Genomic DNA, 25,648 nt, shown 5'->3' on the forward strand with positions numbered 1-25,648 from the left:
TCCCTAGTGTCTATATGTTTATAAGTATATATTTATGTGTATATACATTTATTACATCTGAAACCTCAATATATTTTTATTCCATATATTTTCTTTTTTATTTTATTTTAATTGTTGTCCAAGTACAGTTTTCTGCCTTTTACTCACATCCCAGCCCACCCTCCCAACCCTCCCCATCTCCCTCCCATTTCCACCCCCTCCTGTTTTTGTCCATGTGTTCTTTATACTTGTTCCTGCAAACCCTTCCCTTTTCTCCTGAAATTCCCTCCCCTCTCCCCTCTGGTTACTGTCAGCTTGTTCTCTATTTCAGTGTCTTTATTCTATATATTTTCAAAGTTGTGTTCACATTTATACTGAACAGAGTTTTGAGATCATTTTTTCATTTAGCAATATACTGTGATTATTTCCCTGTGCCACTGAGTAATCTGCTAAACTATGCTTTGATTGTGGAACAAGATCCCATTGTATAGAATAACTCTCTTGTCTACAATAGCCTACTGTTTGATTTTTTTAAAGGAAATGCCAAACTGTTTCTTTTTTTTAAAGATTTTATTTATTTATCTTTAGAGGGGAAGAGAAGGAGAGAAGGAGAGAAGTGTCAATGTATGGTTGCCTCTCATGAGTCCCCTGCCGGGAACTGGCCTGCAACCCAGGCATGTGCCCCGACTGGGAATCAAACCGCGATCGTGTGGTTTGCAGGCCCGCGCTCAATCCACTGAGCTACGCCGGCCAGGGCTGTTGGATTTTTAAAAAAAATTTTATTTATTTATCTTCAGAGGGGCAGGGAAGGAGAGAGGGAGAGAAACATCAATGTACGGTTGCCTCTGGTGTGTCCCCTGCTGGGAACTGGCCTGCAACCCTGACATGTGCCCTGACTGGGAATCAAACCAGCAACCCTTTGCTTCACAGGCCCATGCTCAATCCACTGAGCTACTCCAGCCAGGGCCTACTGTTGGATTTTTAGTTTGTTTTCAACATTGTCCATTTTTAAATAATGCTATGTGAACACTTTCCATTTATATGTCTATGTCCATGGGATAAGGTCCTAGTAGTAAAGCTGCCAAGTCAAACAGTAAAACAATTTTATGGCTTTTTGAAAAACTGCCCCCCAGGATGTTGGTACCAATTTATACTATTCTTAAGTAGGATGGATCAAAAGGTGAATCCATTATATCGGAGGCTGAGAATATGTAAGATTAGGCTGAATGAAAATGCATTAAGTCAGTGAATTTGGGGATACATATCACAGTAACAAAGCCACTGTGGAGAAGTGGGTAAGTTAAGGAGAGAGAAACAACAGTGTTGGTGGCCTTGGGGTCAGAAGAATGTGCAGAACAAGAACTCAGGTCAAGTCCAACCACAGAGAGCAGGGGGTAAATCTGAGATTGCATCGCACAGGCCACTGTTCTGTGTCCCTGTCTTGTGTTAATGATATTATAATGAAAAAGTCCATATTCAAATTAAGTAATAGTAATTAGAGGTAGAACAGTTTAGGGTATAGCTAATCCCAATTTGGAGGAGGGCTTGAGGAAAGTTTTGGGGGTGGAGTTTGATGCATCAGCAAAATGCATGTGTGAGGTTAAAGGGCTCATGTTAAGCTTCTGTGGTTTGAATTTCCTTACTGCAAATTTCTTGCATATACTGAAGACTTAGTCATAGAATTAGCATCAGTAAACTTAATGTCTGTGGATCTTTATTGCCTCATCTCTCCTATGAGACACATTTATTTTTTGAAAGGGGATGCTAGAAGAAGTTTAGTCAACAACTCGCACCTCCAGCATATTGGAGAGACTTGCCTCCACCCTGTTGACATTGGGTCCTATTTTTTTTTTAAGAGAAGCAATTCTTGGTTTAAAGACTTTTAATTTATTTTTATTTTTAGCAAGAAAGGAAAGGAGGGAGAAAGAGAGGAAGAGAAACATCAGTGTGTGATTGCCTCTTGCGTACCTGATACTGGGGACCTGGCCTGCAACCCAAGCATGCACCGTGACTGGGAATCAAACCGGTGGCCTTTTGATTTGCAGGCTGGTGCTCAGTCCGCTGAGCCACACCTGCCAGGGCTGGGTCTTATTTTTTAATTTTTGCCTATTTAATGGTTGAAACAATTATGGTTTTAATTTTTGGTTCAATTAACATTTTAACAATTATCAATTTTAACATTTGGTTCAAATGTTTAGAGAATTGAACATTTTTCTTCTTATTATTTCTTCTTTTATAAATTTTTCTTTCTTGTCCATTGCCCACTTCTCAATTGAAGTATTCTTCTAAATTTATAAGGCCCTTTTATGTATGTTTCAAAATATCCCCCCACTTGGGCACTTACATTTTTTAGTTTTAATGTTTCAGATGTACAAAAATTTTTAGGTTTTTGGACTTACTTAAACTCTATGTCACTAAATTTATGTACTTAAATTTATTCCCCCAAATAATTAGGAGTTAATAATTGATCTACATTTAGTTCTTTTATGATTTTACTTTCTTTATAATTTTTATTATAATACTAGTATTCTGTCTTGTATCAGATTTACTGTTCTCTTGCTCCCTTATTAAGCCACACTTTCTAGACATTGGAAGAGTATCTATGCCGTCATGTATTCTGTATAGTTCTAGCACACTAGAAGTGTTCCATACAGTTCTCTTAAGAGGACAATATGTATCTTATACTCAGCATCGCATCTGGAGTGATATACACAAGCATTCATGATTCCAGGGGCAAGGAATTATCTGCTTTCTGTCTGTATTGGATGGTGTCTGACTACAACAAAAAAAGGAGAAACCATGGTGCTAAGATATACAAGTCCTCTTTTCTAATTAAAAAAGGAGGGGGGAAGAAATGGATTACTAGAGGACAGAGGCAAGCATGGAGGATGAAAAGGAGAAGTCCAACTCGGTACTCTGGGCTGCTTAACACCAGCTCCATTCTAGAAGGCCTTGACTCAGCTTAGCATGGTCCACGTGATTCGATATTTAAATGGAAAATACATCATTAGTTGGTGACATTTCCAAAGAAGAATGGTTCAGTCTGCAACTGTCAGCATTGGACTCCAGCTGGGGATTCATTAACAACCTCTGACGAGGGCAAAGGACTCTGCATTTAAATTACAAAATTTAAAAAGAAGATCAATATTCTAGAGGGCTGCTGGGCCAGAAAAGCAAGGCAGTCTAAGTTAATTCATTACTGAATTTCTGGGTGATCACAAACAAAAGCTGAAGTTGCATCACAGCACAGCTGGAGGAAGCTGGCACACTGAAGAGTGAACGTGCACCCGAGAACGGGGAAGAAACACAAAAGAAGGAGAGCAAGAGAAATACATCTGAATTTTTTTCTAAGAGAAAAGAAGAGGAGGCAGAAAAGAATACGTGGGAATGAAGAGAAAAAAAAAGATAGATTAAGAATAGGCCAAAAGCAGGCAAAAGATCCAGCATGAGGCTTTGACAAAGAGCAGAACAAGAATGTGTGGAGGTTGTGAGGGAAGGCCAAAGGAAGGCAAAACAGTACTGTGAAGGCAGAAAAAACAGCACAAAGAGAAAAGACAAACATTTATGGACTGTTTCTTAATTGCAAAGCACTTCACACAGAGCAACGACCCTACAACATAAGTACTGTTATTACCCTAATTTTGCAGAGAAGGAAAATGGGACTTGGGTTTGAGGGAGATCAGTGTCCTTCACAAAGGGGCACAGCCCAATAGTGACAGAACCAGGACAGAAACCTGGGTCTGGCTATATGTACAGTACATGTGCTCATAATAGTCCACAGTACCTGTAACTAACTATTCCACAGAGCTCCATTAATAAGTTCAGGGCAAAAGGAGCAAAGCTTAGGAAAGGTGTAGGGGAATCAAACAAAAGAAAATGTTAAGAACCCATGTGGTGAGAATAGCCAGATAATATCATTTTGATAATATGCTCATCAATATGAGCATGGGCCTTATTGCACCTATAAACGTAGGCCCTCACCTTGGCTGGCCCCTTGGGCCCTGGCTGGCCCTGTGAGTTTCTGGGAAATGAATACTGGGGCACCCTTTCTGCCCTGCCTAGTCCCACTTGGGGTCCTTGCAGTGAGTCCAAACCCCTCCACCTTGGGCACTGGGTGCAGTGATGAGAGGTCATGGAATCTTCCAAAATTATTAGATTATCTGTATCTCTTACTGTATGGTTCAGTGTTCTGTTTTCTGCTCTTTTTTGGCTGGTAGAAGCTGCAAAGATTTGGGTTGAGGAGGCGCAGGGAGAGGAGGGAAGGGCAGTGTGAGAATGAAGTCATGGGACACTAATACTTTTAAGTGTTCCATTCAAATACACTTTATTCTTCAGAACTGCCCCTCCAGACAGTTATTTCTGCTGTTTTTCCATTGCTAAAACAGCATCAACCCATTGATCACCCATGTTGGAAACCATATTGACTGGGACACAGGCTCAGGTAGCTCTTAAACATTAGTGAACAGACACTTTAAAACCATTATTCACTGACCACCAACTGCACCAGACACTGACCAAGGTCCCAGGGGTTCGGTGGCCAGTGAGACAAGATCTGTGCTCAAGGAGCTTACACTGGACCAGGGGGAAGACCAAAGCACAGGAGGAAGCACCACAGCATGATGGCTGAGAGCAAACACCCCAAAGCCTGGTGTCATGAGTGTTGGCTCTGGCTGCTTATTTCTGGGGTGTGTGACGTACAACCTTGCTTTCTTCAGGTTTTGGTGAAAAGTAAATGAAGTGATGTACACAAAGCACAGGCACCAGGCCTGTAGTGACCTCTTTAGTGAGTGAAGATCCTTACATTCCACCTCACCTGCTGCCTTCTCAGCGAGGCCTTTCTGACCACCTCATTTCAAGTCACAGTCACCCCTCAGCACTCTCTGTCCTCATTATTTATTCTCATGTGATGTGCTAAGAATTTGTGTTGAGTACCTGCTATGTTCTGGACACTGTCCTAGGTATTGGGGGTCTAGCAATGAATAAAACAAAGATCCCTGAACTCATTCTAAGACACCCATCAGATGAATGGATGGATGTAAACAGAGTGGTTAATCACGACAAATGTAGCAGAGCAGTCATGTAATATAAAGGTAGTACCCACCAGTGACAACTGAATTTAGCAGGAGGTAGAACATCCATGAGAGCTTCCTTTTTTGAGTGGTAATAAGTAGATGGAAAAGAGGATGAAAAATGGGAAGGTGTGACAAGTAAATCCTTTTGATGAGTTTGGTTGTAAATTTGAGATAAATGGGGAAGTGTATGAAAAGGGATGGTAGAATTAAGAATAGCCTATTCTTTTTGGACAAATGATAATATGGCATGTTTACATTAATGCATATGATCAGGAAATTAATGAATTAATGATGATGAAGTAAGAAGGGAGAGAGAGAGGGTGGGGAGAGGATGGGATAGAATGGGAGAGGAGAGGAAATTGCAGGGAGAAGCAGAGTCACCAAGAAGGTGAGAGGAGATGGGATCTAGGGCACAGCTGGAAGAACTGACCTTAGGTATGAACAGTCACTGAACTGTTAGGAAAGTCAGTATTAGTGTGGGATGCAGGTGGGATACAGATAGGCTGTTAGATTTGATGGCCAGGAGATGAGAAAATTCTCTTCTGGTTGCTTTCCTTATCTCAGTGAAATAAGAGCTGTACTCATTAGCTGTGAATGAAGAGAGGGGAGGGGTGTTAAAAACTGGAAAAGAAAACTGTGATGCAGCCACTAGAGGGTAGGGATGTCAGCAAGGGTGGTGGAGGAGGATTTCTACCAAAGTTGATGGCCCCTTTGATATTCGTGTCTGAAAATCTGAAGCAGACCAAATCAACATGGTGAGGGATTGTTCTTCAACAATCTACAGATGCTTAGGGGTTTTCACATGAATGCAATCAATGACAGGAAAGTTCGGGAGCTTGCACTGGAATGATTGAGTCTGTGGTGATGCTGGGAAGTAAAGATTAAAGTGTAAAGCCCTGGCTGGTGTAGCTCAGTGGATTGAGTATAGGCCTGCACACCAAAGGTCGCCAGTTTGATTCCCAATCAAGGCACATGCCTGGGTTGCAGGCCAGGTCCCCAGTAGGGGATGTGTGAGAGGCAAACAGACATTGATTTTCTTTCCCTCTCTTTCTGCCTCCCTTTCCTTCTCTCTAAAAATGAATAAATAAAATCTTTAAGAAAAAAAATACTAAGGGGTAAAAGAGTTCAAGGAAGCAGTTCATTTCTCTTCATGGAATAAAGTTTTGATAAAGTTTAAGAACATCTGGAATAAAAAACTAGATGGGTTAATGAAAGGGGAGGAAGTATTAGTCAGAAAGTGAAATGCTTGACATAGAGGATTTGGAGGTGGGCTCATTATGATGATGGAAGTTCTAGGACAGCACATGTGAGTGACTGGCTGGGGTGGGATGAAGGGAAGAGCACCGGAGCTATGGAGGCTGAGGACAAAAAGACAAGGTGTTTCACAGGCACCGGGAGAGAAGAAAGGTATGACCAAGGGCAGAAAGACAGTCCTTGCACCAAGGTCACTGATAAATGATGCGTGGAACTGGATGCTAGCAGACAATAGTAACAAGAAGAGGCAATGAGAGTGAAAGTCCAATTACTTGTGCTTAAAAAAAAAAAGTCCTGGACTTCATAAAGGATCAAAGGAGAAATGGTTTAAATACGCTACTGGGATGAGGTGGGGGTAAAGGGGTTACCTACTTCTCTCTAGGCCCTGGAGTCCATAAAATGGGGGAAAAAAGCAGCCTTCCTCAACTAGGGGGCCAGTCAGGTTTCAGGAAGACTGTCAATGCAGGAACAGTTCAGAGGAGTTGAAAGTAGAGTATATTTTTCTGCTGAAGACTGTGAGTATTAGGAGACAGGGAGGAAGAACATGGGCAGGCAGGGAGGGGTGGTGAAGAGGACACAGAATGAGGGATGTAAAGAGCAGGATAGGGTAGCACTGGCATGAATGTAAAGTATCTGGGAGGCTTGATGACTATGTCAGCAATTCATTTGATAGCAATGACATCTGTGAGGATGTTTAACTCTGGAAATACATGTGCACTTAAACAAAAACATCCAATCTCACCATTATAAAATTGGCCTTGGACTAGTATGGGGTGGGGATGCAGGTTCAGAGCTGTCTGGTTCTCCATTTGTTATTGCACATCTTCCCATGGTGTCACTGTGGTCCAGCCCAGGGACAGTAAGTGACAGAGGAGGAAATAAATCCTGTGTTGCCTGCATTCAGCTCTATAGTGCCCCCTAGGGCCAGTGGAAGGAGCAGCAGCTTCTGCTCTCCCAGCTGTCACCTTGACCTCCACAGAAGAAGCAGTAGCTAGTTTCCCAGTTTTGTTTAAATGTCCTCAAATGCCTGAATGAGGCCCCAGACAGTGGGGAGAGGAGGCGACTGAGAAAAAACAAGAGAAGTGTACTTACATGTGCCGCATGGCATCCTCAAAGAGAACCAGGTCCATCACTGTATTGACTTCATTGTGACTCTCCAAGGCATCCACCAGTGTCTGGGCCAATAGCTCCCATGATTGCACAGGCATGTACCTGGGCTCACCGATGCCATTTGCAAAGTGGCAATACATGTTCAGGCTTTGAGTCTGCTCCATGGTCTCTTCAATATCCTGGTGAGGAAAAACAGGGATAAGCACCCTCCTTATAGAATCTCAGTTCTGGTTCTGCACAGAGTAGAGACACCTGAGTTCCCATTTCTCTCTACACACTCCCCCCAAATAAAATCAGTGCTGATCCCAACACTGTCCCTCTTAAGAAGCCCACTGAGATGAGTGTTTAACACTTGTTCATTGTGTCCACAAAGTCATGGATGGTGTCTGTTACTCCTTTTGGGCTGAGGATGGGTAGTGGAAGGTGGGAGGTACCCCTCTCACAAGTACCATCAGAAATGGGTTCCATCTCTGAGCAGAGTAGGTGGGGACATGGTGGGTATTTTTCTAAGCAGGGTCTCTTTCACCAGTGTTGAAGGAAGGAGATCATGATGCACCCAGTGGCCTCATCCCTCCAACATCTGTTCTGATGTGACTTGCTCCTCAATCCACAGCAATCTCATAAAACATCCTTGCTGTTTCCTCTGATAATGCACACTAGAGGAAGCAAGTCCCAGCTTCATAAGCTCAGCACAGAGGGATTAGTTTCTGAAGAATATGGCACCAACTACCCTTAGGTGACTGGTTTGTTTAAAAGGACATTGATAATCCTAAAACATTTGCAGTAGAACCCCTACTTATGAAACTTACACGAAGATGCGGGCTTCTTGTGTGCCAGCTCTTGTCCCCAGGATGAACCTTACCATGTTTAATAAATACCTTACACAGCTCAGCTTAAAAGATATAGAGTCTATGTTTCTTCACCACCAACCCAGTCTCTGAGTATTGGAAGACATGGCTAGTATTTTTTTGATTTAGAAAGGAATTACTTACTTATCAAAACACACTGTGGGGGCGACTTTCCTCGCAAGTCCCCCCCCCCCTGCTGTGTGCCATGGATGAGAGTAAGCATGACTAAGACATGATGTGGTCTGCTGGGGGAGGAGAAGTGGCCAATTTCTCAGGGGAAAAAGGCATTGAGCACCTTCTTCCAAGGGCTTTTATTGGGTTGTAATACACAGGAATACAGGTGGCAAGGATCAAACAGTAGCTAACATTTCAAAGAAATCTGAGGGCTTAGTCTTAGTCAGAGTCTGTCAGGAACAGAGTTTTAGGGTTTCCTGCTTGAACCCTTAACATATGAATGAAAGCACTCTTAGCAGAGCAGATTTCACAGGTTTATCAGGAAGTCTTTGTGATGCCAGATTTTTCCCCAGACTTGCTCTAGCAAGGCAAGGAGCTGCACCTCTCCCCAACAGGTAGGTATTCAGGCTTAAAGGGATTAGAGCCAGGAAGTGCTTCTCCCAGAGGTCATGGGGACTGAGGCTTTGTCAAAGCCCAGGGGCAAGAGCCCATTGCTCCCTCTTCATTGCAGCCCCCCCCCCCCCCCCCCCCGCCCCCCCCCCCCCCCNGCACCCCCCCCCCCCCCCCCGCAGCAGTCCTTCCATGATGGCCTCCCACGTGATTGAGTCTGGCCTAGGTTGCCCCTCCTCTGAGGGGTTGTACCCACCAAGGACTTGCTTTGGGGGCAGGGAGGAAACTGAGGCAGCATTTGCTACCAGAGACAAGCTTTGTCTCCTGCAGCTGGCATTCCAGAGGTCACTGACTCATCCTTATCCACAGGGGTAGAGTTACAATTCCTGAAACCAGGCAAAGCAGTCTACAACATCCTTGATATTTTAAGAGTAAGAAGAGTTGTAGAGGAAGTAAGTCCAAGAAAAAATAGGTTTTCTAGTACATAAGTAAAATTTGTACAAGCACAAGAAATAGTCCCCAACTGCCATTCTTTTATCCTAAAGTTCAGACTGGGAGGTCTACCTGGAAAACAGGTAATCAGCATGCTGGTCATGAGCAAGGGCATTGCCCGGGACACAGGGTCACTGTAGGGTGGGTCTTCAATGTGGTACCTCACATATAAGCCAATGAGGCAAGATTCATTAAACCTAACGGAGGGGAAGTGAGGATGACAGTGATAGCAATAGAAAAGCCAAGAATGTTGCCTGGTTTTAAGAAGAAAGGAGTAGAAAGAGTTAAACAGCAAAGAGTTATTATATTTTAAAGGTAGTTTCAGGGCCATAGAAAACCCTTAAACTATTCTGGTTTTGCTAGACTGTAACAATAAATGTCCAGACATTTGGGTAAGATTTAATGTGAGGCAGGAGAGCCATTCTTGCTACTTGAGGAGAACATGCGGGAAAGTGATGTGGGAGCCCATTTGCCCGGCTTGAAAATGAGCTAATACACTGGGAATGAGTCCGGATGGCAGTCAATTTACACGAACGATCTAGCAGAGGAACAGCCAAAGTGCAGGCTGAAAAGCCTGGAATACAAAGATGCTTTGATGAACAGACCACGTCTCTGGTTTTGTGATCAGAGTCAGGCTGTATGGAAGGGCAAGAGAAAACCAACCCACACCATGAATCAAAGATTTCTTAATAGTGACTCTTCTCCCTTAGATTGTCAGATAAAAAACTGGACAGCACACAACCATAGCTGTCCAGTGTGAATGCATCAAAATTATACCTAATGGTCAGATTGGCAAAAAATATAATATACTTTTGGTGTGCCACAGAATTTTAGTGATAAGTTTGTGTGTGCTTTTCACATAACTGGTTGAAAGATTGAAAGGAATACCTTTGGAATTCCAATTTTGGCCCAACACTGCTCATACACAGTACACATTTCCCTCAACATATGCATATATTTTGCCAAAACGATGGTTGTAGGGGAAGTTTCACAAGCAGGATGGCTGGACAAGGACGAAAAATTTGTATGTTATCATCCCCCAGCATGAGCTCTGTTTAGAGTTGCCTCAGCCACAGACAAGGAGCAGCCTCAGGGCATGCCTTCCTAGGCATGGGGGCTCCAGCAGTGGATGGGGTGGTGATGTCTTACCCGTGGTACACTAATAAGATAGAGTGAGTCATTCTATCTCTGATCCCTAGAAGGAGAAAAGGATCAAGAGTTTTGCTTTTAAAGTAATAAAAATCAAGAATGAAATTATTATATTTTTTAGTAAAGCCAAATATCAGAGTTCAACTTTCAAAAATTCCATTATTAGGTAACAGACCAAGATTCTTCACCAAGTTTATGCTGTGACAGTGGTTATTCATAATTGTGACCCTGTATTTGCAGTAAGACTGAAATTAATGTTTATTTCCATAGAGATTCTAACAGTGAAAAAGGATAAAATTTATTTGAAAAGGAAGGTATACATGCTATTTGTGCTGAAATAAAAATGTGCACCAACACCCCCCTCCCCCCAATGCTGTTGGGAGAGGATAACAGCGACATCAATTGTGTCTGGGTCTATGATCACAAGTACGTGTCCTCAGGGTCCAGACCCACACAGAAACCTCTGTCTCAGGCATGGAGTGCTATCATGCTGTAGTGCTGGCTTAGGCCAACCTAAGGAGACAGTAAAGGCTCACTGGCAGACCTAACCATGAAGAAATACATTGGCAAATTCTACAGTGCTCAGATATGAGTATCTAACATATCAGAGCACTGAACATTGGATCATGTAAAAATGATGGGATAAGTGGAGGAATTCAGATTGTTTGAACTAGGAAAGGGAAGACTGAGATCTAAGTTATTTAAAATGCTGTGCAGCCCTGGCTGGTGTCGCTCAGTGGATTGAGCACTGGTTTGTGAATTGAAGGGTTGCAGGTTTGGTTCCCAGTCAAGGCACATGCCTGTGTCGAGGGCTTCATCAGGTCCCCAGTAGGAGGCCTGTGAGAGGCAACCACACATTGATGTTTCTCTCCCTCTCTTTCTCCCCTCCTCCTCTGTCTAAAATCAATCAATCAATTGATCAATCTTTTTAAAAAGTGCTGTGCAAAGATTCATAAAGCTGTCCTGTAAGTCTGGGAGGACAGTAACCATTTTTTGAGATAGACCCAGGATCCTATCAGGAAAACATGTGGAGAGCTAAACCTAAGGAGGTGAACATAGGGACAACACGATATATTCAAATACAAGATTTAATTATTTCTAAGTTTCTGAGAGGACAGACAAACAGTATGTGTGAAAAATATGGGGATTTGTTCAACAAAAGGCTCAGTGTTAGTTGTGGGGTGATTTTTACACTAAGCAATGTTATGTTATCTTAGGATATGTAATGTATCACTGTTTCCAAGGTGTATTCTATGAACCAATCATTCTGAAAAATTATTAATAGCTCTGATGGAAGGAAAGAGGCGTAAGGGTCCAACATGTTTGGGAAATGGTATATGAATCAGGGTCATTCAAGATGTTCAGGGCTTCAATGTGGAATGCACTGAATTTCTAAGAAAGCAATATGATACAAAGTTGTTTCTCAACTTGAGAAATCTCAGATATCTTTTTTCAAGGGAGTATATTGTGGTATAACTATTTAGCTGGACACATTTTGGAAAACAGAGTAACAAAGTTATGGTGTATAAGCAAAGGGGAATGATGATCTTGCTTTCAGTCAGACACAAGTTGGGTCTGGGGTGAAAGTCAGGCACCATGATTTCAGAGGAGAAAGCAATGGAAGAATAACCAAGATGATGTCAAATAACTGAGTTTGGAAACAAGCCATGTCAGGAATGGCTACAAGAACTGAGACTATTTGGCTTGGAGAAGAGAAGCCTTAGTAAAAGGCGAAAGATTTATATGATCTGAAGAGAAACCAGAGTATTGAAAGAGAAGCCTTAGGAAGGGTGAGATAAATGGCTTTAAAATATTTGAAGGTTTGTCTTATATAGACCTAGGATTAGGAGACAGGGAAATACATTTTAGATCATTATTAGAATCAATCTTCAGTTTTTAAAATTGTTCCAAAATCCTCACATTTCAAAGTTGTTTTAAATTTTCAGTCATTCACAGTTCCAAAGTGGCTGCTTTGGGGAAGATGAGATTGGGCCTTTCCAAGGATGCTGGCACGTCAACTGGGATGACTGACCCAGGAAAGGCCACTGAGGGGAGTTAGTGCAAACTTGGATTGGCTGATGTCTATGGCCTTTCTCAACACTGAGATTCTGTGATTGATTTGCTTCTTTTTGCCCCAGCATTTTTCACCTTGGCAAAATAATGATAGAGTTTTCTTTCCTTGTGTAATCTCTGATTTTCTCCAATTTATGGGCTAGATAGTGATCATTTTGGTTATCATCCACATAATTATAATTATTTTTCAAATGTAAAAAAATTTCTCAGGGCAATACTCACATCAAAAAATTTCTTGACCACTTCTATCTGGATTTTATCAAAAAGATCTAAGTCCTTTTCTTCCACCAGCTTATCCCGATAAACACGATTTGCTTCATGCAGATAGAGCTTAACGAGGTCCTGTGTGGACTTTATACATTCCACTGAGGAGAAGAGAATGCCCTTCAAGGAGAACAGATAAAAAAGTAACATGAATAACAACTTAAAACTATGACAGGTACAATGTATTGAGGCCAGTTATGTGACAGGCACTGGACTAGATGTTTTGCCAGATAAACCTCATTTAACCATCATGACCATCCCACAAAGTCATTTTTATTATATGCTCTTTGTATAATTTGGAAATTGGGATTCAGAAAGACAGGAAGCATGCCCAATCGCATAGTGCATGGCCTTAGTTCAGATCCAAAAGGTATTTAAATCAGTTTGCCTGACCTTACTTAGATCCTGGAATTTTAACAGTTACTTTCCAAATCACCACACTGAGAAAAGATGTGGCTTCTCTGCTGTATTCCAACTCCTTAAGAGCCATTTTGAAAACTAGTCTAAGCCATAAGTGCTTATATGAAATCCAAATGAGGACAAAGGGCTGGAATGCACATGCTAAACTTTGCAGGTCACTAGTACATTTGTTTATCTCTAGGAGGTTCTCCTTCCTGTCTAACAGGGATTATTCCACATATTTACAGTCATTTTCAAATTCCTGTCACATCTCTGTTTCTATTAGTCAATGTCTTAGCTTTCTTTTTCATTGAACAATAAAGACCACCAAGATTGGAGTCCCTCAACAACTTCAATAAGTCCTATAACTTAAAACTCATTCATTCCTGCATTTGACCTCATTGCTTTCTTTCTTGTCTGAGAGAAAAAGCGGTCATTTAATTGTTTGTCATTCCCAGCAGAATAATGCTCAGATTCTGTAGCATGGCATAAAGGTCAGGTTATAATATGATTACCAGTCTGCTTTCTCTTTTTTTAATTTAATTCTTGTTCAAGTACAGTTTTCTGTCTTATATTCCCAGCCCTGCCCCCCCCTCAGTGCTCCCCACCTCCCTCCCATCTCCGCCCCCCACCTTAGTTATCGTCCATGTGTCCTTTATACTTGTTCATGTGAGTCCTTCCCCTTTTCCCCTGTGATCCTCTCCCCTCTCCCCTCTGGTCCCTGTCAGCTTGTTCCATAATTCAGTGTCTTTGGTCATATTTTGCTTGCTTGTTTGTTTTGTTGTTTAGATTCCTGTTAACCGTGATATCATATGGTATTTGTCTTTCACCGGCTGGCTTATTTCGCTCACCATAATGCTTTCCAGTTCCATCCATGATGTTGCAAAGGGTAGGAGCTCCTTCTTCCTTTCTGCAGCATAGAATTCCATTGTGTAAATGTACCATAGTTTTTTGATCCAGTCATTGACCGATGGGCATCTAAGTTGCTTCCAACTCTTGGCTATTGTAAATTGTGCTATGAACATTGGGGTGCATAGGTTCTTTTGGATTGGTGCTTCAGGGTTCTTAGGATATCCTCCTAACAGTGGAATTGCTGGGTCAAAAGGCACATATGTTTTTAGTTTTCTTAGAAAATTCCATACTGTTTTCCATAGTGGTTGTACCAGTCTTCAAACCCACTAACAGGGAACTAGGGTCCCCTTTTTCACACAACCTCTCCAGCACTTGTTGTTTGTTGCTTTGTTTATGATAGCCATTCTGACTGGTGTAAAATGGTACCTCATTGTGGTTTTTATTTGCATCTCTCTGATAGCTAGCGATATCGAGCATCTTTTCATGTGTCTCTGGATCCTCTGTATGTCCTCTTTGGAGAAGTGTCTGTTCAAGTCCTTTGCCCATTTATTAATTGCATTGCTCATCTTTGAGTGGAGTCCTGTGCATTCTTTGTATATTTTGGAGATTAAACCTTTGTCTGAGGTATCAATAGTAAATATGTTTTCCCAAACAGTTGCTTCTCTTTTTATTTTGATACTGTTTTCCATAGCCATGCAGAAGCTTTTAATTTTGATAAGATACCATTTGTTTATTTTTTTCTTTATGTCCCTTGCTCTAGGGGATGTATCAGTAAAAATATTGCTGCGTGGAATATCTGAGATTTTCCTGCCAATGCTCTCCTCTAGGGCTTTAATGGTTTCACGGCTTATATTTAAGTCTTTTATCCACCTTGAATTTATTTTGGTGTATGGTATAAGTTGGTGCTCGAGTTTCATTTTTTTGCATGTAGCTGTCCAGTTCTCCCAACACCATTTGTTGAAGAGGCTATCTTTACTCCATTTTATGTTACTGCCCTCTTTGTCATATATTAATTAACTGTAAAGATTTGGGTTTATTTCTGGGCTCAGAGACTCAAGGCCACTGTTCTATTCCATTGGTCTATGTGCCTGTTTTTATGCCAGTATCAGGCTGTTTTGATTACAGTGGCCTTGTAATACAGTTTGATATCAGGTATTGTGATCCCTTCTACTTTGTTCTTCTTTCTCAAAATTGCAGTTGCTATTCAAGGTGATTTATGGTTCCATATAAATTTTTGAAGTGTTTGTTCTATGTCTGTGAAATATGCCATTGGTACTTTAATAGGTATTGCATTGAATCTGTAAATTGCTTTGGGTAGTATGGACATTTTGATGATGTTAATTCTTCCAATCCATGAACGCAGTATATGTTTCCATTTGTTTGTGTCTTCCTTGATTTCTTTCTTCAGTGTTGTATACTTTTCTGCATACAGGTCTTTAACCTCCTTGGTTAGGTTCATTCCCAGATATTTTATTTTTGTTTTTGCTATATCGAATGGGATTTTTTTTTCTTGATTTCTGCTTCTGCTGTTTCATTGGTGGTATACAAAAATGCCTTTGATTTCTGGATATTGACTTTGTATCCCACTGTTTTGCCAAATTCATTTATTAGTTTGAGAAGTTTTTTGGTTGAGCCTAGAGGATTTTCCTTGTATACTAACATGTCATCTACAAACAATGCCAGTTTTGTTTCCCCCTTTCCAATGTGCATGCCTTTTATTTCCTTTTCTTGTCTGATCACTGTGGCTAGAACTTCCAATACTATATTGAATAGAAGTGGTGAAAGTGGACAACTTTGTCTTGTTCCTGATCTTAGTGGAAAAGCTTTTAGTTTTTGCCCATTGAGTATGATGTTGGCTGTAGGTCTTTCATATATGGCCTTTATTATATTAAGGAATGCTCTCTCTATTCCCAATTTTCTGAGTGCCTTTATCATAAATGGGTGTTGTACCTTATCAAAAGCTTTTTCCGCACCTATTGATATGATTATGTGGGTTTTGTCTTTGCTTTTGTTTATGTGATGTATTACATTTACTGATTTGCAAATACTGAACCATCCTTGCATCCCTGGGATGAATCCCACTTGGTCATGGTGTATGATCTTTTTGATATATTGTTGGATGTGATTTGACATTATTTTATTGAGGATATTAGTATCTATGTTCATCAGTGATATTGGCCTGAAGTTTTCTTTCTTTGCTGTGTCTCTATCTGGCTTTGGAATTAGGATGATGCTGGCTTCATAAAAAGAGTTGGGGAGTTTTCCCTCCTTTTGGATTTTTTGGAATAGTCTGTGAAGAATAGGGGTTAGCTCTTCCTTGAATGCTTTGTAGAATTCTCCTGTGAAACCATCTGGTCCAGGGCTTTTGTGTGATGGGAGTTTTTTGATTACTTCTTCAATTTCATCTGCTGTTATTGGCCTGTTCAGGTTTTCTGCTTCTTTTTCATTGAGTTTGGGAAGAGTATATTTTTCTAGAAGTTTGTCCATTTCATCTAGGTTTACAACTTTCTTGGCATACAGTTCTGCATAGTAATTTCTTACACTCCCTTCTATTTCTGTGGTATCAGTTGTAATCTCTCCTCTTTCATTTCTGATTGTGTTTATTTGGGTCCTACGTCTTCCTTTCTTTATTAGCCTACTTAAAAGATTGTCTATTTTGTTTATCTTTTCAAAAAATAAACTCCTGGATTCATTAATCCTTCAAATTGTACTTTTAGTCCCTATGTCATTTAATTCTGCTCTGGTCTTGGTTATTTCCTTCCTTCTACTTGCTCTGAGCTGTCTTTGTTGTTGTTCCTCGAGTTCTTGCAGGTGCCAGGTTAGGTTGTTTGTTTGAAATGTTTCTATCTTCTTTAGGTAAGCCTGTATTGCTATGAACTTCCCTCTCAGGACTGCCTTCATTGTGTCCCATAAGTTTTGGGTTATTGTGAGTTCATTTTCATTTGTTTCCAGAAACTTTTTGATTTCTTCCCTAATTTTCTTCTTGACCCATTTGTTGTTTAATAGCATGCCTTTCAGTCTCCATGATTTTGGGTGTTTTTGTTTTTTTCCTGTGGGGTTAGTTTCCAATTTCAGTCCCTTGTGATCAGAGAAAATGCTTGGTATGATTTCTATTTTCCTGAATTTGTTGAGGCTTGTTTTGTGTCCTATCATGTGGTCTATCTTTGACAATGTTCCATGTGCATTTGAAAAGAATGTGTATTTAGCTTCTTTGGGATGAAGGGCTCTATATATATGAGTTAGGTCCATTTCATCTAGGGTGTTGTTTAATGCCACAGTATCTTTGTTGATATTTTATTTGGAAGATCTATCCATTTTTGACAGTGGGGTGTTAAAATCCCCTACTATATTTGTGTTGCTGTCAATATCTTTCTTGAGGTCAAGGATTTTCTTTATGTATTTGGGTGCTCCTATGTTGGGTGCATATATATTTACGATGTTAATGTCTTCTTGGTGAATTCTTCCCTTGAGTATTATGAAGTGACCTTCTGGGTCTCTCTTTATGGCCCTTTTCTTGAAGTCTATTTTGTCTGATATGAGAATTGCTACCCCAGCTTTTTTTCTTGTCCATTTGCTTGGAAAATTTGTTTCAGCCTTTCACTTTTAGTCTGTGATGGTCTTTTGTCCTGAGGTGGGTCTCTTGTAGGCAGCATATGTGTGGATCATGCTTTCTTATCCATTCAGCTATTCTATGTCTTTTAATTGGTGCATTTAATCCATTTACATTTAAGGTTATTATTGAAAAGTACTTATTCATTGCCATTTATGTACCTGTGTCCCTGTCCATTTCTCTATTTTTCTTTCTTTCCTTAAAGCAGCCCTTTTAATAATTCTTGTAGAGCTGGTTTGGTGGAGCCATATTTTTTTAGACTTTTTTTGTCTTGGAAGCTCTTTATTTGGCCTTCTATCCTGATTGAGAGCCTTGCTGGGTAAAGTAGCCTTGATTGTAGGCCTCTGTTTCTCATTACTTGGAATATTTCTTGCTGTTCTCTTCTTGCTTGGAATGTTTCCATTGAGAAGTCAGTAGGATACCTTATTGGGGCTCCCTTGTATGTTACTTCCTTTTTCTCCCTTGCTGCCTTTAGGATTCTCTCTTTGTCTTGGAATTTTGCCATTTTAATGATGATGTGTCTTGCAGTAGGCCTCTTTGGGTTCCACCTGATTGGAACTCTCTGCGATTCCTGGATTCGTGTGACTTTCTCTCTCCTCAACTTAGGAAAATTTTCCGTAATTACTCTTTCAAATAGGTTTTCTATCCCTTGTTCTTCTTCTTCTCCTGGTATTCCTATTGTTTGGGTATTATTACATTTCATATTTGTTTTATTTCTCTTAATCCCTCCGCATTCTTTCTGATTCTCTTTTCCTTTACTTGCTCCATCTGGGAGATTCTTTCTACTCTGTCCCCTAGCTCACTGATGCAGTCTTCCGTTTCATTGATCTTACTTTTCATACTTTCTACTGTGTTCTTCAGTTTGGAAATTGTATTCTTCATTTCCTCTTTGCCTCTGCTGATGGTTTCTATTTCCTTTTTCATGTTGATATAGTTTGCGGAGAGTTCATTGTAGCTCCCCTGTAGTTTCTGGTAGCTTGTTGTAAGCTCTTTGAATTTCCTGATAACCAGTGCTTTGAATTCAACATCTGATAGTTGATTTGCTTCTATTTCATCTAACATTCTTTCTGAGACTTCTTCCTTTTCTTCATTTGGGGATTGTTTCTTTGTCTTCCCCTTTTTTTGTGATACTCTTCTTGTTGGCCTCAGCTTCTTAAATTGATCTGTTCTGGTTCCCTGTGTTTATGGTGTGAACTTCTGTGGTAGGATACCTGTGAAATTCAGTGGTGCAGTCTCCTGCAGGTATCTTGGTGTTCTCCGCTTTCACCTCCTCCTCTTATTGGTTTCTAGCTGGTCAAACCTTTTCTTCTCATCTCACTAGCTGCAGCAGCCTGAGGGGCTATTAGTGTGGCCTTCCACGCTTCTAGGTGAACTCAACCGGTCTCACCAGTGCCCTCCCAAGATCCAGCCTGGCACCGCTCTCCAGCACCCCGAGAGCAGATTTTTCCCTAGGATTCACAGTCCTGGCCTGGCGTGATGGTGTGCGCTCCCAGCCAGGATTTCCTGGTCTCGCAGGCTTGGACGAGGACCTTTCCCACTACTATGGTGGAAGGCACAGGGCAACTTTCAATTCTCCCATGCCGGCAACCGCGGCCTCACTCCTGGCGTTGTTCAGTCTGCGCCCGGCTGGGTAGGGAGGGAGCTGATCACAGGCTCTCTTCCAAGGGCCTTGCTGTCAGCCTGCAGCTTCCAGAGTCTGTGGCAGACCCGGCTCAGGTCCCTTGCTATAGGGAATGTATGGGTGACTCTCAGTTCCCCCAAGTCGGCAACCATAGCCTGACTCCACGGGTATCAGAGCTCTCTGGTTTGCTTCCTAATGCCCACTCCTCTCTCTGCCACCACAGGCAAACCTATCTCTCCTGGTATTTTTCAATCTGTACCCTGCTGGATAAGGAGGGTGCTGATGACTGGCTCTCTCCCGGGGTCATTGTTGCTCGCCCTTGGCTCCCAGAGACCAAGGCAGACTGGCCGAAGCCTGGCGCAGCCTGGCAGAAGGCCTGCAGCCTATGCGCTGTTCCCTTGTACCTTGTTGACCTGAGGTCATCTCCTCTACTCAACCTCTAGTCATCAGTGTCCGCTACACTTTTGGGAATCGTACCTTCCTATATGCTGGGTCTCTGTTGGCTATCTGCTGCGCTCCTCCACAGATCAGCCTGGTTTTTCTCTGGTGTATGGGGGGAAGCAAAATCCTTTGTCCTACTCCGCCGCCATCTTAAAACACTCACCCCAGTCTGCTTTCTCAAGATTACTCTGATCACCACAACCCATAAAATCTAGATTTTAGTTTTACAAAGCTCAGATTACTTTCTGTGCTTCATGTCTTTTTCTTTGTTTGCTCTGCTCATATTTCAAGCTCTAGATAAATTGGCATCCTTGGTTGGAGTCCTCCATGACTTCTTCCCTGTCCAACATCACTTCCCTGATGTGGCCCACATAACCTTTTATGTATAAATATATATTTATAAGAGAATTATTAGGTTCTACAATTATTTTTCTTTGCTCAGGTTTGCCTCTTCTAGGTCATGGCGAGTGTCCCAAAGGGAGATAAATGGAGAGATTTCATTTTGGATATGGTTTGTTTTAATAATTTTATTACTAGCACCTAGCATAGTGCTAGTAATATACTAGATTAGTATATACTAGATTCATATACTAGATTCTAAGTGGATGCTTGTTGAAGGAGTGAATTAACTAACATTGAATCCATCAATCACTAGAACATTGAAAGAACCTCTACCAATATTTCTGCTTTTGGTAATGGAAGAATAGCTGATCACAGACCAACCCACTGAGATCAACTATAAAAAATACAAAAATTATTTTTAAGTTTATCTTTTTAGAGGCATCAGAAAGTTGTGGCAGACTCTGGCCAGCAGAGTCTGCCTGTTGTGGCTGACGCTGAGAATAAATGCACAAGTGACAACAATCCTGTGGAGAAAAAGTGAACAGCATGACCACTCCCTCAAGAGGAAAGCCCCTATGGATGCCTCAGCCACTCCCTCAAAAGGGGAGAGCCCTTTTGGCTGTTAAATGTTCGACCTGTGCCCACAGGTTGCGAAGACTGCCAGAGAGAGTGAGCAAGGCTTCTGCTTACTAAAGAGAGCGCAGTCGCAAGAGAGGATGACCTTGGAAAGATACCCTTTTTCCCTAAAATACAACACACCCTATGCCCTTCGAAAAGCACTTGGGGTTGTCAGCCCTTACCTGGGCCGTTGTACGTGTTCCACCCATGTTGGTGTGTTGACCACAATGGCTGATAGCCTTGGCTGATAGCCTTTGCATTTCTGTTTCTGGGCGCCAGACGTGGCTGACTCATAATGTGGTTGGAACGCACACAACAGCCCCCTGGTAAGGGCAGACGACCCAGAGTGCTTTTCGAAGGGCATAGGGTGTGTTGTATTTTAGGGAAAAAGGGTATCTTTCCAAGGTCATCTTCTCTTGCGACCACACTCTCTAGTAAGCAGAAGCCTTGCTCACTCTCTCTGGCAATCTTCACACCCTGCGGGCACAGGTTGAGCATTTAACAGCCAAAAGGGCTCTCCCCTCTTGAGGGAGTGGCCAAGGCATCCATAGGCACTCTCCCCTTGAGAGAGTAGCCGGGCCCTTCCCTTTTTCTCCACAGGATTGCTGTCGTCCATGCATTTCTTCTCATCGTCAGCCAGAACAGGCAGACTCTGCTGGCTGGAGTCCACCACAGAAAGTAATCAAGTGAGCAAGGACTTAAGGGGCTTGAGTACTAGAGAGAAGAGGAGGAAGCAAGATTGACCCTGACTTTGGTTCCATTTATCTCCTTCAGGCATTTGCCATTTCACAAGCAATGGCTTATAGGTTCGGAAACTGCTAAGACAGAGATGAGTGAGAGGTTAGGATGCTGAAAAGCTTTCTTGTCTCATGGGGTAGGAAGGATGGAAACTGGAGGTCAGGGATTACCAAGAAAGAGGTTATAGCTAAAGCCCCCAAGGACTCTGTCAAATGCTAGGAGTGTGGGTGAACAAGTAATTCAGGCCTCACAGGAACTCAAGCCCAACTTCAACCTCCTCAATCCCTGGTAACTGCTTGGAGAAGCATAAGTATGTAATTTCTGAAGGAAAATAACATCATCTAAACCCTCAAGTTATCTGCACACTTTAGAACTCGTAAGTCTGTCAATCAAACAAATTACTGGAAATACCAGGAGGTATGACCAAAATCAAGAAAAACTGACTTACAGAAGATCTAGGTATTGTAAATACCAGTCTCAAAACTTATCAAAACTATAATATGACCAAGAAATTAGATTACCAGGTAAAGAATCTCAGCATAGTACTAAAATCTTTAAAAATAAGTCAAACAGAAATTGTCAAATCAAAAATTATCCCCATATTACAGTTACTGAAATTGAGATACTATCAAATGGGGTTAACAAGGAAAAGACACAGCTGAAAAGGGAGCTGGTGAACAGAGAGATCAGCACAAAATATTCAGACTCAATAACAAACAGGGAAAAAAAAGAAAAATTACCAAAGAAAAATGCATAGCAAATGAAGCACATGAGACACAGTGAAAAGGTCTATACTTGCACTGGGGTACCAAAAGTAGAAGGAGAGAAGTGGAAACAATGTTTAAACAAACAGGGGAGGGTCGACTTCCGGCCAAGATGGAGGTGTAGGTAGACACACTGTGCCTCCTCGAACAACCAAAATAAGGACAACAACAATTCAGAAACAAAGTAACAACCAAAACCGAAAGAAAATTAAACGGTATGGAAGCCTGACAATCAAGAAGTTAAAATAGACACATTCATCCAGACCAGTAGGTGGGGCGAGTCAGACTGCCAAGCGGAGAGGGGTGGCACAGGAAGCAGTGACACCAGGTGTGCAAGGCACCCAGGGCACATAAGGCAGCAACAGGCATGCAAGGAGGCACTGGGCAGACCCTGGGCACCCAGGCAGTGGCTGGCAGACCCCAGGCATGGGGTAGGAATGGGCAGACCCAGTGAGGCAGCAATTGAGAAGTGGGGCACTGTGTGCAAAGTGGCTGGCTGACCGTGCAGTGGTCCCACATTCGCGTGCAGATAACTGGGGAGCGAGACAGATTGCACAACCCAAGGTCCTAGTGCAACCCAGGGTCCTAGAACTGGGAAATAAAGCCTTAAAACACCAATTGAAAACACTTGTGGGGGTTGAGGCTTAGGGAGAGACTCCCACCCTCATAGGAAAGTTCATTGGAGAAACCCACAAGGTCCTAGAACGCTCACAAGCCCACCCACATGAGAATCAGCATCAGAAAGGCCCAATTTGCTTGGGGGAAGTGGTGAAAGAGGCTGAGGTGCAACTGAGAGTGGAGCAAAGCACCATTTTTTTCCCTCTCTGACCCTGCCCCTACATACAGTGTCACAACCCAGCAACTTGGGTTGCCCTGCCCTGGTGAATGCCTAAGGCTCCGGCCCTCATACATAACAGGTGCGAACACACCAAAACATTACGGCTCAAGCAGAAAAACAGCTCAAAGCCCCAGAGCGAATACTTCTAAGTGACCAAGAGATAGCCAACCTATCAGATGCACAGTTCAAAGCACTGGTGATCAGGATGCTCACAGAACTGGTTGATTTTAGTCACAAATTAGATGAACAAATGAAGGCTAAACTAAGTGAAATGAAGGGAAATGTACAGGGAACCAATAGTGATGGGAAGGAAACTAGGTCTCAAATCAATGGAGTGGCCCAGAAGGAAGAAAGAAACATCCAATCAGAAAAGGATGAAGAAACAAGTATTCCAAAAAATGAGGAGAGGCTTAGGAACCTCCAGGACATCTTTAAACGTTCCAACATCCGAATTATAGGGGTACCAGAAGGGGAAAAGAAACAGCCACGAGTGGAAAACGTATTTGAACAAATAATAAAGGAGAACTTCCCCAATCTGGCAAAGGAAATAGACTTCCAGGAAGTCCAGGAAGCTCAGAGAGTCCCAAAGAAGTTAGACCCAAAGAGGAATACACCAAGGCACATCATAATTACATTAGCCAAGATTAAAATGAAGGAGAGAATCCTAGAAGCAGCAAGAGATAAGGAGTAACCTACAAAGGAGTTCCCATCAGACTGTCAGTGGATTTCTCAAAAGGGACCTTACAGGCAAGAAGGGGCTGGAAAGAAATATTCCAAGTCATGAAAGACAAGGACCTACATCCAAGATTGCTCTACCCAGCAAAGCTTTCATTTAGAATGGAAGGATAGATAAAGTGCTTCTCAGATAAGGTCAAGCTCAATGAGTTTATCATCACCAAACTCTTATTATATGAAATGTAAAAAGGGACTTATCTAAGAAAAAGAAGATCGAAAACATGTACAGTAAAATGACAGCAAACTTATAATTACTAACAACCACACCTAAAATAAAAACAAACTAAGGAAACAACTAGAACAGGAACAGAACCACAGAAATGGAGATCACATGGAGGGTTAGCAACAGGGGAGTAGGCGGAGGGGGGAGAAGGTACAGAGAATAAGTAGCATAGATGGTAGGCAGAAAATAGACAGGGGGAGGGCAAGAATAGTATGGGAAATGTAAATACTAAAAAACTTAAGACACATGGACATGAACTAAAGGAGGGGAATGTGGGAGGGAGAGGGTTTGCAGGGTGGAGGGGAATGAAGGGGGGAGATGGGACAACTGTAATAACATAATCAATAAAATATATTTGTGAAAATAAAGAAATGGGGGAGGGAGGTGGGGTAGGCTGGGGTGGTGGGGAAAAGGCAGAAAACTGTACTTGAACAACAATAACAAATTTAAAAAAATTTAAATTTCCATGAAGTAAAGAATTAAAAAGAAAAAGAAAAAGGAATTGTAGCTCTAACACATCCCAAACTGAGAAAAGGACATTAAACCAGATTCAAAAATGCTACAAACACTAAGCAGGATAAATATAAAAAAATACCTTCTAGACATCTTAGGCATAATAATGAAATTTTTGAAAATCAAAGACCGAAAAAAATTTTAGAAGTGGACAAGTGAAGAAAGAAACTTTTTTCCCCCACAGACTCATACACTCTCAAAGGAACAGTAAGGCTTATGGATAATTTCTCAATAGAAACAATGGAAACCAGAAGACAACGGAATAACACCTTCAAAGTGCTGGAAGGAAAAAACTGCTGCTAACTGAGAATTGGTTGGAAGGAAATCCCCTTCCAAAATTCTTTAAAAATAAGAAATAAATTCATTTTTAATCTAATAAAACTGAGATGCAGCAAGAATAAAAATCAATGAAAAGGGTAACATGAGGAAATCTAAATAATATTGACTTACTAAGACAAAAATATTAGTGTATTATGGGTTTTCAATCCGCATTAAATTAAAATAAATAATGAGCATAAAAATTGAAGACAGGCAAATTGTTGTAAGGTCCCTGCACTGTATGGTAATTGATAAAAGTACTTATTTATAAAGGAAAAAGGATAAAATGATGTACTTGGTAATCATTAGATGAATAGTAAAAGGGTGAATAGCATACTAAAAGAAAAATCATAAAGAATAAAAAATAATTAGTTCAATAAAATTCAAGAAATTAAAGAAAAGGAAACACAGACTAGATAGGATATACTGAAAACAAATAGCATATCACTGATTTAATCTTAAATATTTATTATATAAAATAGCATCAAATATAAATGAACTAAATATTTTAATTAAAAGGCAATGATTATCAGACTAGATTTTAAAAATCTAACTGTATGCTGCCTATAGAAAATGTATCTTGAGTACAAAAGTACAAAAGAACTGGATGAGAAGCTGGAAAACAATACAGCATAAACATACTAAAAGAATATGCAGTAACCATGCTAATATCATACAAAGTTGACTTTAAAGCAAGAGCCATGGTTAGATATAAAGTGTGCTCAGTAATAAGAAAAGGGCCAGTCAGCTAGGAAGGCTGACAAATAATGACCCCAGGAGCCCTGTCAAGAAGTTAGAAATAAGAAGAACAAACTAATCCAAAACCCAAAG

The 25,648-nt window shown here is 41.3% G+C and overlaps 1 protein-coding gene across 6 annotated transcripts in view; it reads right to left on the reverse strand.

Annotated features, from left to right (window-relative positions):
• The window catches only part of DNAH9 (dynein axonemal heavy chain 9), a 393,611-nt gene that overhangs the window by 146,606 nt on the left and 221,357 nt on the right, over positions 1–25,648 (reverse strand). For 5 of the 6 annotated variants that reach the window (XM_037028297.1, XM_037028295.1, XM_037028294.1 and 2 more), the window contains 2 exons: positions 12,764–12,925; positions 7,398–7,594 (listed from right to left, as the gene is read on the reverse strand). In XM_037028297.1, the coding sequence (XP_036884192.1) occupies positions 7,398–7,594; positions 12,764–12,925 (359 nt within the window). Of the gene's footprint in view, positions 1–7,397; positions 7,595–12,763; positions 12,926–25,648 lie in introns of those variants that run through there. The other variant, XM_037028298.1, reaches the window with a different exon arrangement.

The sequence above is a fragment of the Sturnira hondurensis genome, unplaced genomic scaffold (genome assembly GCF_014824575.4).
Source record: "Sturnira hondurensis isolate 20B ecotype Veracruz unplaced genomic scaffold, ASM1482457v3 Scaffold0019835, whole genome shotgun sequence".
Lineage (NCBI taxonomy): Eukaryota > Metazoa > Chordata > Mammalia > Chiroptera > Phyllostomidae > Sturnira > Sturnira hondurensis.